The sequence below is a fragment of the Colias philodice genome, chromosome 31 (assembly GCF_061535455.1).
Source record: "Colias philodice isolate Cphi_HAF_F1 chromosome 31, ilColPhil1 Martin Lab GWU primary, whole genome shotgun sequence".
NCBI classification, from domain to species: Eukaryota; Metazoa; Arthropoda; class Insecta; order Lepidoptera; family Pieridae; genus Colias; species Colias philodice.
This window is the reverse complement of record NC_143116.1, coordinates 1,396,604-1,410,671: the sequence shown is the minus strand read 5'-3', so window position 1 is coordinate 1,410,671 and position 14,068 is coordinate 1,396,604. Positions and strand designations below refer to the sequence as shown.

Sequence of the window (14,068 nt, the reverse complement as noted above, 5' to 3'; positions counted from 1 at the left end):
TCAAATCATAATATTTTAGGTTTGAAATTGTTTATAATGGCAAATGATATATATTTTTTATTCTACCATTTCATATACATATTTATAAGTATGAAGGGTCTGCCCAAACTTTATGAACTAACTTTTTTTTTTCGAAATATTCAACCTACCATATTTGCACACCCAATCAATGGGTAGAATGTATTAGCCACATAATATTGTAATCAAAACATCTAAAATTTGTAACTACATTCTTGCAAATAAATATAATTTGAATTTGAATTACAAGTATGAAGGGACTACACAAATTCTATTGACTAATAACCACATATAATTCGATACAGCGTTCGGTGTGAAGAGTCCCACGTCTGAATTGGCTCGGCTCGAACATAGGCAGAGTCATAATGTACAACTGATGAAGGCGTCGCTGTATGCTGATACCGGTTTGTATTTTTTTTTTAATATTAATTAATCTATGCTTATCCCTACTAATATTATAAATGCGACAGTAACTCTGTCTGTCTGTTACGTTTTCTAGCTTAAACCTCTGAACCGATTTTGATGAAATTTGGCACAGACAATCTTTAGACCCTGAAAAAGTACATAGGCTACTTTTTATCAAAACACCACGCGGGCGAAGCCGCGGGCGTCAGCTAGTAATATTATAATGCTGAAGATTTCGTTTATTTGTTAATATCAAGAACTACTGGTCGAAATTGAGAAATTATTTTGGAGTTAGATAGCCAATTTATCGAGGAAGGCTATATATTATCATCGCTCTAAGACCAATTTGAAAGGAGCAACGCAGGTAAAACCGCGGGGCACTTTTATATACTAGCTAATGCCTCCGGCTTTACTCGCGCGGTTAAAGAAAATTATCAGTTGTCATACCTACATGTCACATTCTTAATATGCAAAGTATAATGTTTTCTTGGATATTTCTCTGTGCAAATATAACATCGCTCCATTGCGATGTGTACCAAGAACAAAAACAAATCGTATCTTCTTTTAATATTAAAAGTAAGAAAAAGTAGGTAATATTAATGCTGTAGCCTTGTTATTTATTAATTTAAAATATTTATTCCTGTCTCAATATACATTTTTATCTTTTCTCCCAGAATTTTTTTATATAAAATAAAATTACTGTTATAAAAATAAATCATTTTTCGTACAGAAATGGAGGACGACGTTTCCATATCTACGGGCGATCAACTTGTACCGCACGCGTCTAGTGTTATAATGACTGTACCGACTCCTTCTATATCACACAAGGAAGTTGTTGAGGAGACCCCGATTATAGTGGATGGTGAGATAGTTAATAGATAATATATAAAAACTAACCATTATATGTCTTTTACCAGCTCTCAAACTATAATTGTACGAAATCTCACCCAAATCGGTATAGTACTTATATTATTACGCTTAAAAAGTGTCCGAAGCAAAACTCTGCCTTCTCGCGTATAAGGCAGAGTTTTTAAACTTTGAACACATATGCGTTCGAAGCGGCTAGTGTTATGACTGTGCCGATTCCATCTATATCACACAAGGAAGTTGTTGAGGAAACCCCGATTATAGTGGATGACGTAAGTTATAACTTGAAACTTGGTTAAGTTATCACCTGCAACTTGGTTATGTTACATAACTATTACTAAACAACTTGACAAACGATCGCGGTTAGAAAAGTGTCCAATGCAAAACTCTGCCTACGCGTATATTCGGCAGTTATCTAACAAGATAAACATTTGACTCACAATCGCGTTCAAAAATGTCCGAAATAAAAAAACAATCTGCCTACGTGTAGGCAGAGTTTTCTGACGATGAAGTAGACTTTGAACGCATGTATTCAAATTTATTATTTTATTCACGCCGTTACAAGGTTACGTTGTTGAATTTTTATCAAGTATCAAATGTTTTCTATTAAAATGACTTCTAATATATAATAGTAGATATCGCTCAAAAGTGTCCAAAGCAAAACTCTGCCTATGCGCTTATTAGGCAGAGTTTTCTTACAATGCTATTTTATTATTGAGTAAAATAGAAATTACCAGCGGTCCGCCCCGGCTTCGCCCGTGGTACATATTTCGCAATAAAAGGTAGCCTATGCTCTAAAGATTGTCTGTGCCGAATTTCATCAAAATCGGTTAAGAGGTTTAGGCGTGAAAACAATACATACATACATAATTACAAACTTTTCCTCTTTATAATATTTTATAATTTATTTTCAGAGCCAGTAATGCGTCCGCTCATAGTCCAACCGCACACGGTGATTTTGGAGTACAATAGGAAGATACCGCCGTTTAAGAAGACAATAGCAGGTAAATAATTAAAATATAATAATAATAGTGAAATTCAGAATTATTTACATATATTAAAAAATAGATTTTTAATCATAGTAGTATAATACCAAGACGGTTTATGATATTTTTTTTAGTTGATTTTCATTTTCATGTTATTAGGTCGAATTTTATCAAATCGCTAATAATTATGTATACAGTTTAGAATTTAAGGAATCAAAAAAAATGTCATTTATTTATTAAAATGTATATTTCGTTGAACTGATATAATGTTGATTTTTAGCATAAAAATTACTGTGTATGTGTCATATAGTTATACGCATCACATGTTTATACAGGGTGTAATCGTTAAGTGTGCACAGGCAATTATTCCGTAACTATCGCAGATATCAAAAAACTTTAAACTGATACTGAAAGTACTGTACCTAATGAATAAAATGACAATAATAACTTTTTAAAAATTTAGTACTTTCAATATCAGTTTAAGTTTTTTGATATCTATAATAGTTACGGAATAATCGCCTGTGCACACTTAAAGATTACACCCTGTATAAAATATACGGAAATTCATTTATAAAAACAGTATATAAAATTTTCATCAATATACCAATTTGGTGCATATTTTTGCTCACTTAGATAACCATTATCCATTGTTTATCTGTCTGTTTGTCTGTCTGTAGGTCGTCTAAACGCAAGCTGTATAGCGGACATGTCAGTATGTCGCGCGAGACACACTCGAGTGTGTTTCGGGCCGGAGAATCAAATGTTATATTTGACTACGGCTAGAGCTGTGGCTGATATGCCTAAAGGTATTTATTTATTTGAGAAATAATATATTATAGTACAATAATATATTTACATATTACTCTGTAAAAATAAATTGTAATATTGACATGATTTTATAAGAGCAAATATGGAGTTTCTTGCCGGTTCTTCTGCATAGCTGGTAAATGTTAAAAATGTTATGACGATTCAAAAGTGCTTTTATAAGAAGTCTAATTGAATAAATAAATGTTTGAGTTGATGTTTATAAATTTTTGCCCAATTTGCCCCGCGTTTTCACCCCCGTGGCTCCGCTTCTGTTGGTCTTAGCGAGATGATATATTATAACCTATAGCCTTCCTCGATAAATGGGCTATCCAACACCGAAACAATTATTTAAATCGGACCATTAGTTTCTGAGATTAGCGCGTTGAAACAAACAAACTCTTCAGCTTTACTAATACACTAATAATATTATAATGCTGAAAAGTTTGTTTGTTTGAACGCGCTAATCCCAGGAACTACTGGTCCGATTTGAAAAATTATCTGTATATCATCTCGATAAGACCAATAGGAGCGGAGCACTGCGGGTAAAACCGCTGAACACAGCTAGTATTATAGTATAGATGACCAACTGTAAAACTTACATTCATATAAATTTTGATATGAATAATATTTTCCCCAGACTCGGCGATGAGTGAATTGGACAGATATGTTTGTGGAAGGGCAGACGACGACTGGAGCGAAGCTATACTAGCAAGGGTGCAACTGGGAAGGGCTGAAGTTAAAGCTGTGCAGGTATTTATATTTATTTATTTTAATACATTAATACAATATTGATACAAAAAAATTTGCGGACGCAAATATTTGGCACATTAGTTTTTGACCATATACAGGTGTGCGAAATGATTTATTCAAATTCAAAGAAATTCAAATTCAAATTATCTATGTTCAAGGAATGTGGTATCACATTGATGTTAAAACATGTTTAATTTTCCTGCACAAATCCGCCTATTCATTGGCATGCAAACGATAACAATAGTAGATTATCTACTACTTTCGATTGGCCGGTTGGCTTGGTTGGTCCTGCCTTCCTAGCCAGAGGTCGTGGGTTCGATTCCCACCCGGGGCAAATATTTGTGTGATTTGCTGTGTCTGGGTGTTAATTATCTATATAAGTATTTATTTAAAATTATATATGTATGTTTATCAGCCATCTGGTTTCCATAACACAAGCGAAAGCTTAGTATGGGATCAGATCGTGCCGTGTGTGAAAATTGTCTTGAAATATTTATTTTAATAGACAAACTCTCGCAATTATTATATTTATTTATGCTTATTTTACAACACATGTAATGTTTGTCTTGTATTAAGGTGATTAATCTAGAATAGAATGAACAGTCAAAGTGAATACAAGTATTATTCTTCAATCTCCCTCTGCCGAGCTAACTTGAACCTTAACAGAATAAACAATATTATAATGCAAGATTTATCAATGTACATTTTAACGAATGATTCTCAGGAACTAACAGAGAGAAATGTAGAAGTTATTTTTGTTAATTCACGCTAGCGTGCTTAAGAGAATGATATATTTATCAGAGAACGCGAAACTGCGTTTATTAGCTTTTTTTTATTATAAAAAAGAATTCACCCATCACCAAAGTATTAATTAGTCCAGAGTCTAATGCTAATAGGCATGACGAAAGATTTTCAAAACCTCTTCCATAATGTGTGTATACGTTTATTAAACAAGAAAAACCCTATATTTCGCTAATATACTTAAATTTAACGAAGATAAAAGCCATTTTTCAAAAAATATTTATTAACTGTGCTAAAACAGCTCACAGGTGTCATGGCGTAGGCGTGACGTCACTCTTACGTAAATACGTAATTATCTGTATGCATAGCGAAGTAAAATTAAACAAATATTTAATTATAAAGTGTTATAGAATCTAATTTCAAAGTTTATAAGTGGTGTGCAGTATTGCAATGTGAATCTACATAAAAATAATACCCAAAAAAAGTGTTAGTAATTGTTTAAAGTGAGAAAATAATATGAAATGATTGTATAAATTTGACGCAGAGAAACCCGAACCACATATTCGTGAACTCGCAATTATATTTCTGTTCTGAGTCGATAAAGCATACGTGAAAAAATAGAAAATAAATAAAAATGCGTATTCTCAGCATATTCATAACAACAAAATACACCTGCCGCGAAGTTGTTGTGAGTTGTTTACGTAGACGTGACGTCAAGCGTGTTTTAGTCAAAATGGCCGACTGCAGAATTTCAATGTTTTATTTTATTGATAATCTCATTAATCTTAATGTTTTTAATATTTCTAAGTCACTATTTTTAATTTATATATTATACATATTCCCTTAAAAACACTAATTCGAACATTTATGGATACTGTCGTCATGCCTATTGTATATATTGATTCGAACTTACAATAATTTATTTAATTTATAATAATCTCGCTTGCAGGATCTACTAAGCAAGCAATTAGCCAGCCTGCTAGAGTTCTCAACCCGCGACGCGACTACAACGCGACCGGTCGCGCGACTGGTCGTGCGACAGTCGCCCGCCGATCGCAAGCGATTGTTGGACACTTTGCTGGCAGACGCCGAGAAGGGAGAGGAGTTTGTTAGTGCGGTAAGAGATAGAGAGAGAGGGAAAGAAAATTGGTTGTCTGTAAAGTCGGTTTACTTGCAACAGTTGAACGTGACAACGTCTGATTATACATCTTTGTCGCTCGTTCCGCGCTCTCGCTTGCACTTCAAGCCTTACATGGAACGCCTCAGAGCGAGGTAACGCCGCATGAGTCATGTTTTTTCGTGCGTGCAGCCGGCTCTATCGAATTATAAGACGTTGTCACGTCAAAAAGGGCGTATGTGCCGAGCATACGAGTCAGAAGTGAAACTTCTTTGGCAAGATTTGAAGATACGAAAATCGTCGCCTTACTCCATTACGTGACGGTATTGCCGTGACGCGACCTTGAAATTTTACTCTCAAAACGCCTTAACAAGTTTTAGAGTAATTCACATGCGACTCGGGTGCGATGCGATATGTCGTGCGACAATCGCATGACATTTTCCGTGTTTTTGGTAAATTTGTTATTGAAGTGAAACTTCTTTATCTAGGTTGGAAAAAAATTTAGTGTAACATTTTTTCGTTACGCGTGACATTTTTCCGTTACGCGCCATCTTTTTCTTATCCCTACCACGCGTGATTCGTCGTATTGTTGTAAAGTTGCATATAGTAAATTATTTTTTGAAAAATAAGGTCATAAAGAAGTTTCACTTCTTACGTGTGTACACTAGTACACGCACACATTTTTATTTGTTACAGTTTGGCGTGTCGAGCGCGTTCTGCGTCGAAGTGTGGAAACTTTGCGAAGCGCTGTGGGGTGATGATTTGCTTAACGACGGTAAGAATATCTTTTAACTAGCTTTCCGCCCGCGGCTTCGCTCGCGTTTTTAAAGGAAAACCCGTATAGTTCCCGTTCCCGTGGGATTTCTGGGATAAAACCTATCCTATGTGTTAATCCAAGTTACCCTCTATACAGTGTGCATTTGTTTCATTTTGTTTCATTGTAATCGGTTCAGTATTTGCGTGAAAGAGTAACAAATACACATACATCCATCGTCACAAACTTTCGCATTTATAATATTAGTAAGATAGGTCTAAATAACTTTTTATTGCAAAGTGGTACAGAAAAATAGAAAAGTTTTTGGTATTACATTGTGTAAATCACTACATAGTATAAAACAGGTTACCTATCTTAATCTCGAATTTTAATATTCCGAATATCAAAATCCAGAAAACGTTTGGACATTTTTTCATAACCCCGAATTTTAAAATTTCGAAGTTTTGTTTGCCATATAATCGCAACTCCGAATTTCATTTGCCCATTTCTTTATTTGTACGACGTTTTACAATCCAGACGAATGAATTCCAGACATACGAAATCTAAATGCAAAAAATCCAGATGACCGTAATCCATATGCACGAAAGCCAGATTTTTAAAACACAAATTTTTGAAATACAGTTAATTGATATCCAGACAAACAATGTCCAGATTTTTGAAATTCCAATAAACGATATCCAGCAAAACGTAATCCTTCCAGGGGGACGCAGCACGAACCTAACCTAACCTTCTGAATAGATTTTAACACTTTAACCTTTCTGTAATGGGCAAGTAAAACAATAGCGAGTCGGTTCTGGCACTCGCCGGCCGCTGCCGCGGCACGCTCGCTTCGCTCGCTCGGCTCGTGCATGGGGGGTCACAGTTCAAACCTAACCTAACCTACTGAGTCGAATTTGATACTTAAACCTTTCTGCAATGGGCAAGTAAAACAATAGCGAGTCGGTTCTGGCACTCGCCGGCCGCTGCCGCGGCACGCTCGCTTCGCTCGCTCGGCTCGTGCATGGGGGGTCACAGTTCAAACCTAACCTAACCTACTGAGTCGAATTTGATACTTAAACCTTTCTGCAATGGGCAAGTAAAACAATAGCGAGTCGGTTCTGGCACTCGCCGGCCGCTGCCGCGGCACGCTCGCTTCGCTCGCTCGGCTCGTGCATGGGGGGTCACAGTTCAAACCTAACCTAACCTACTGAGTCGAATTTGATACTTAAACCTTTCTGCAATGGGCAAGTAAAACAATAGCGAGTCGGTTCTGGCACTCGCCGGCCGCTGCCGCGGCACGCTCGCTTCGCTCGCTCGGCTCGTGCATGGGGGGTCACAGTTCAAACCTAACCTAACCTACTGAGTCGAATTTGATACTTAAACCTTTCTGTAATAGGCAAGTAAAACAATAGCGAGTCAGTTCTAGCGTGGGGGTCGTAGTTCAAACCTAACCTACTGAGTCGACTTTGACACTAAAACCGGTCTGTAATGGACAAGTAAAACAATAAATTTACTTACTGACAATGTTTATTTTCAGTCGATAGTAATAGTATAATCACGATTGCATGGAAATCAAATAAAAAGATTATGAAAATCTGGCAATAGTTTATCTGTTATACGATTATATGGGAACCAAATAAAAAGATTATGAAAATTTGGCAATAGTTTGTTTGGAAAATGGTACGATGGGAAACAAAAAAAAGTATTCTGAGAATCTGGTATATTGAGATCTGGATTATGAGAATACGGGAAACAAAAAAATACTTTTTAAAAATCTGGTTTTGGTGCATCTGGAAATTGATTCATCTGGGAAATTAAAAAAGGAATTTTAAAAATTTGTCATTCATTACATCTGTCTTTTAAAAGTTCTAACAACCGTTTTCGGGGTTTTAAGATTCGGGTAATAGAAATTCGAGTTTTTAATAGGTTACCTATAAAACAAAGTCGCTTTCTCTGTCCCTATGTCCCTTTGTATGCTTAAATCTTTAAAACTACGCAACGGATTTTGATGCGTTTTTTTTAATAGATAGAGTGATTCAAGAGGAAGGTTTTAGTATATAATTTTTTAGGTTTTAGATTTGTCTAAAACGGGCGAAGCCGCGGGCGGTAAGCTAGTTACATATTAATCAATCTCGATTATAAAAAAGTAATAATAAAATCAAACTTCAAACATTTATTTATTCAATTAGACCTCTTTTAGAAGCACTTTTGAATCATTACATATTTTAACATTTACCACCAACTTTATTACATATTTTTAACATATAAAGAACAGAGAAAACTTTCATCTAAAACGAAAAAGTGTTGATAATATATATTATATTTTCATTTTGCAGGTATACCAGGAACGGATGAACAGTCCGTGGTGAGCCGACACACGAACTTTTTGAATTGGCTGAAAGATGCAGTTGCAAAAAGCACGTATAAAGATCTAGCCACAAGTACTATAGTACCGGAAGATGGTGAGTGTTATATATTTACTAGCGGTCCGCCCCGGCTTCGCCCGTGATACCTACATGTTTAAACTATCCTATCTCTCAAGTTGGATCGAACTGCACATGGTGTGCGAATTTTATTATAATCGGTTAAGCGGTTTAGGAGTCCATTGAGGACAAACATTGTGACACGAGATTTATATATAAATATTATATTTATTTTACATTAGCTGCGCTCCTCGGTTTCACCCGCATTGCTCCGTTCCTGTTGGTCTTAGCGTGATGATATATAGCCTATAGCCTTCCTCGATAAATGGGCTATCTAACACCGAAAGAATTTTTCAAATCGGACCAGTAGTTTCTGAGATTAGCGCGTTCAAACAAACAAACTCTTCAGCTATATTTTATATATTATAAAAGTATTATAATTATTATATATAGCTGAAGAGTCTGTTTGTTTGAATATAATATTATAATTAAAGTATAGATTTAATTTCATTTGGATAAGCGTGTTTATTTATTTATTTTTAAAGTATTTGTTTTTATCGTGTTTTTGAAGTGAAACTTCTTTATCGGGGTTGGAAAAAAATTTAGTGTAACATTTTTTCGTTACGCGCCATCTTTTTCTTATCCCTACCACGCGTGATTCGACGTATTTCTGTAAAGTTGCATATAGTAAAATATTTTTTTAAAAATAAGGTCATAAAGAAGTTTCACTTCTTACGTGTGTACACTAGTACACGCACACATTTTTTTTTAATTAACTGTTTTATAAATTTCAGACAAAGACGCGCACAGCGCTAACGTGTGGACGCTGTTCGTCGGCGGTCGGATACTCGAGGCTTGCAAACTTTGCAAAGAACACGGCGATTTGAACATGGCCGCTCTGATTGCGCAAGCCTCTGGTGAGTTTTATAATGTGAATTTGAAAATACGTAACCGTCATTTTAAAAGGGGAGAGGGAGGGCCTTAATGAAATCTATTACAATGAAGTGTTGTATGTAGGTAACTGAAGACCCAGAATAAGACATTAAAGAAAGAAGAAAGAAAGATCAATTATTTGACTCCACAAAATTGAAATTACACGATTAGCACACAATACAATTAGAATATGACAATACAATTCAAACACAGTATAATTAAAATATATATAGTATAACTAAATTAAAAGATATAAAATTAAGATGTAGAGCCAAAATGGTAGCCACTCAGCATAAATTGCAACGCAGCTATTGCAACACTGATTTTCAGTGGCCCATTAGCTACTTTCTATCCCCTAATTCCCACAGGAACGGGAACTATGCCGCAAATTCGGGCGGAACTTTCAACTTTAAAAAAGCGGGCGGAAATCTAGTAATATATTAATTTCACACAGGCGATCCGTTCTTCAAGACGCTGATATCCCGGCAATTGCAAGTGTGGCGCGAGTGTGGGGCCGACGAGCTGGTGTCCCCACACAAGATGGCGTTACTGTGCCTGCTCGCGGGGCGAAGCCCTGGGGCTGAGCTGCAGACGTTGGACTGGCTGAGGGTGCTCCATGTGTGTGCTAGGTAACAACTATATAAATACTGTTGGTGGTGATGCAGAAATAAAAAGGCCAGTCGCGTAGATAAATAAAATAGAGGCTTTATTGCAGATTTGGCAATGAAAAAGTACAGACATAAACTTTAGTTACATACGTGCGCTCAGGTGCGAGGAGGCCGAAGAACTGGACGAGTCACTGTCGCAGCAGTGGCTCGCCGCAGCTTTTTACAGATTATGTTAAATTACCACAGATTAAAACAATCATAATCATAGACAATATTTACTTAATGTATAATAAAATAATTATTATTTAGAAATTAATTTTTGTATGGCGCGTCGCTAACAAATACAAACAACAATAAATATCAGGCACAACAACAAAACAAACATAATGAAATGAAATGAAAAATACTATATTGCATTCAAAATACATATAAGACAAGACTACAGAAACAGCAAAGGGCGGCCTTATCGCTAGGCAGCGATCTCTACCAGGCAACCCAGCAATCTTACTTTTTCATAATCTATACTAATATTATAAAGCTAAAGAGATTGTCTGAACGCGCTAATCTCAGGAACTACTGGTCCGATTTGAAAAATTCTTTCGGTGTTAGATAGCCCATTTATCGAGAAACGCTATAGGCTATATATCATCACGCTAAGATCAACAGGAGCGGAACAATGCGGGTGAAACCGCGCGGCACAGCTAGTAAAAAAAATGTATGCGTGTAATAGAGTACACACGTAAGAAGTGAAACTTCTTTATGACCTTAAAAATGTCACGCGTACGGCGTAACGCAAAAATGTTACACTAAATTTTTGTCCAACCCCGATAAAGAAGTTTCACTTCAATAATATTTATCTGCATTCCCAACAGATACATATGCCCGCAAATACCATCCCTCGAGCGTATAGTGCGCACGTACGAATCGTTGTTCAGCCGGGAATCGAACGTGGACCTCGCCAGTTTGCCCGAAGAGAATGTTACCATGCGACTGCCAATACCTGATTATTGTGAAGATTACACCGTGTCTGTTGAGACGGTAAGTTTTTTTTATTTTTTTTATATGCTATAAAATTATATTGCTATAAAATACTATAAAATGCCTCGTTCCTTTGACACATGGCGCATTCGTACGAATCGTGTTTAGGGGCTCGGACGTTGTTTATACGACGTTCGACCCAACTACCCTCACTTTGCTAATAGTCGTTGACTTGCTGCGATTTGTTATCAACTACCTACATCAATTAGGTAGCTGTGTAGAATCGCAGTACATTCTTATTACATTCAAACTAATATTTAACCCGGCCTCGCGTGTAATTTCTAATAATATTTTATTTTCAGAACGGTAAATCCCGTCGCGTACTAGACTTGCGCTACGAACTAATACGCGCGAGGGCTTTTAATACAAGGCCTAGACTATCACCGGCTACCTACACACCGCATCCAATTGATTATAGCTTGAGGTAATTATATTAAGGGCCGATTTTTCAATGCTTGGATAAAACTTATTCGTCGAATAATGTATAAAACTACCATTTTAAAAACGTATTCTATTTGCCCGTATTTGACAGTTTACGTGACATTTTAATATTATCGTGTAATACTTTATTGGACGGATAAGTTTTATCCAAGCATTGAAAAATCGGCCCTAAACTAACTAATAAGACTAACTAAAAAATACTTACAAAAAAAGTTTAAAAAAGTACATTAATGATTGTTTTTTTTTATTACTTTTTTTATTACTATCTATATACATAAAAATGAAACCCGTTTTCGTTGGTCACGGCATCACGCGTGAACGGGAATTCTTTTTTTATTATATTTTTTGAAGTACGAGGATGGTTCTTATGGAAAGAAAACATAAACTAGTTATAAATATTCGAAAGAGGCGGATAGCTGGTTTTGCGGGTTCGATTTCCGCCTTGTGTTCGATTATTTTCTATTCTTTAATAATTAACGGCTATTACTGTACATGTATTTTCTTCAATAATTTTACAAATAAATAAATAAATATCTTTATTTGCTCAAATGTGGTTTACAATTACTTATTACATTATAAGGAAAGTACAGCACATTCGCCAGTTACACTGGCATGCAAACCTAGTTTTACAGCTCCGCATAATCAGAAAAAAAATATAATGTAAACATTAATTATTATACTTTAGTTCAAGTATCTATTAATTATTATACATTACTAGCGGTCCGCCCCGGCTTCGCCCGTGGTACATATGAAAAATAGATGTTGGCCGATTCTCAGACTTACCCGATATGCACAGAAAATTTCATGAGAATCGGTCCACCCGTTTCGGAGGAGTATGCAGACTAACATTGTGACACGAGAATTTTATATATAAGATTATTCACAAATTACCATATAACTATTATTTCCCCCCAGTTTCCTCATAAGCGCCTGGTTCGGTACACCGTCAGCTGAAAGCGTGGTCGGTATAGCGGAACAGCTTGAAGGCTACGGCCTGTGGCATTTGGCTGTCCAAGCGCTGCTTTATCACCCCGATGATCGAGTGTGAGTTATTTATCATTATTTATTCATTACCGTGCCTGTAAACACAGGCCAGTTCATCGAACTAAGCCTAAAACGGGTGCCACTTATACTTTTTACTTGTCCTCAAAACTATAATGAATATGTCCATATTTATGAAAAATAATAAGAAATAAACGTTATTTTAAATTTAAATAAGATCAAATTCTATTAAATGTTGGTAGCTCATTTTTAATATAACTAGCTGTCCCGGCAAACGTTGTTCTTGTTGGCCGATTCTCAGACCTACGCGATATGCACAGAAAATTTCATGAGAATGGGTCCAGCCGTTTTGGAGGAGTATGGTAACTGACATTGTGACTCGGGAATTTTATATATTATAACTAGCTGCTCCGCGCGGTTTCACCCCCGTGGCTCCACTCCTGTTGGTCGTAGCGTGATGATATATAGCCTTCCTCGATAAATGGGCTATCCAACACCGAAATAATTTTTCAAATCGGACCAGTAGTTCCCGAGATTAGCGCGTTCAAACAAACAAACACTTCTACTTTATAATATTACTTTAGATTTGATTTATTTATAGTTTTCTGTAATAATTTTATAAATAACTAGGTTTCCGCCCGCGGCTTCGCCCGCGCAGTCAAAGAAAAACCCGCATAGTTCTCGTTCCTGTGAGATTTCCGGGATTGCGTCATTTTCCCGGGATAAAAAGTAGCCTATGTCCTTTCTCGGGTATCAAAATATCTCCATACCAAATTTCATGATAATTGGTTCAGTAGTTTAGGCGTGATTTAGTAACAGACAGACAGACAGAGTTACATTCGCATTTATAATATTAGTATGGATTAATAAAATATATATTTTTCAGTCGTTCGCATCTAGTCCGTTCAGTGCTATCACGTCACGCGCCGGCTCAAGCGGACACAACAGAGTTGAAATCGAGATTGGATCTATTGAGAAAACTTGGCGTTCCGGAAAAGTGGATTTTGATTGCACAAGCGCATAGGGCTAAATATGAGGTGAGTGATAATTACTTAGATCGAATGACGGTAACAGTTTTTGACGTGACAACGTCTTATAATTCGATAGAGCCGGCTGCACGCACGAAAAAACATGACTCATGCGGCGTTACCTCGCTCTGAGGCGTTCCATGTAAGGCT

At 36.2% G+C, this 14,068-nt stretch overlaps 1 protein-coding gene across 3 annotated transcripts in view; it reads left to right on the top strand.

Moving 5' to 3' along the window:
• Nucleotides 1-14,068, top strand: part of Nup98-96 (nuclear pore complex protein Nup98-96) — a 282,640-nt gene that overhangs the window by 30,731 nt on the left and 237,841 nt on the right. For all 3 annotated transcript variants that reach the window (XM_089713810.1, XM_089713809.1, XM_089713808.1), the window contains exons 30-43: nucleotides 324-422; nucleotides 1,154-1,285; nucleotides 2,205-2,294; nucleotides 2,954-3,082; nucleotides 3,721-3,833; nucleotides 5,524-5,691; nucleotides 6,388-6,466; nucleotides 8,782-8,907; nucleotides 9,663-9,785; nucleotides 10,256-10,430; nucleotides 11,282-11,447; nucleotides 11,750-11,871; nucleotides 12,804-12,932; nucleotides 13,777-13,927. In XM_089713810.1, the coding sequence (XP_089569936.1) occupies nucleotides 324-422; nucleotides 1,154-1,285; nucleotides 2,205-2,294; nucleotides 2,954-3,082; nucleotides 3,721-3,833; nucleotides 5,524-5,691; nucleotides 6,388-6,466; nucleotides 8,782-8,907; nucleotides 9,663-9,785; nucleotides 10,256-10,430; nucleotides 11,282-11,447; nucleotides 11,750-11,871; nucleotides 12,804-12,932; nucleotides 13,777-13,927 (1,802 nt within the window). The remainder of the gene's footprint in view (nucleotides 1-323; nucleotides 423-1,153; nucleotides 1,286-2,204; nucleotides 2,295-2,953; nucleotides 3,083-3,720; nucleotides 3,834-5,523; nucleotides 5,692-6,387; nucleotides 6,467-8,781; nucleotides 8,908-9,662; nucleotides 9,786-10,255; nucleotides 10,431-11,281; nucleotides 11,448-11,749; nucleotides 11,872-12,803; nucleotides 12,933-13,776; nucleotides 13,928-14,068) is intronic.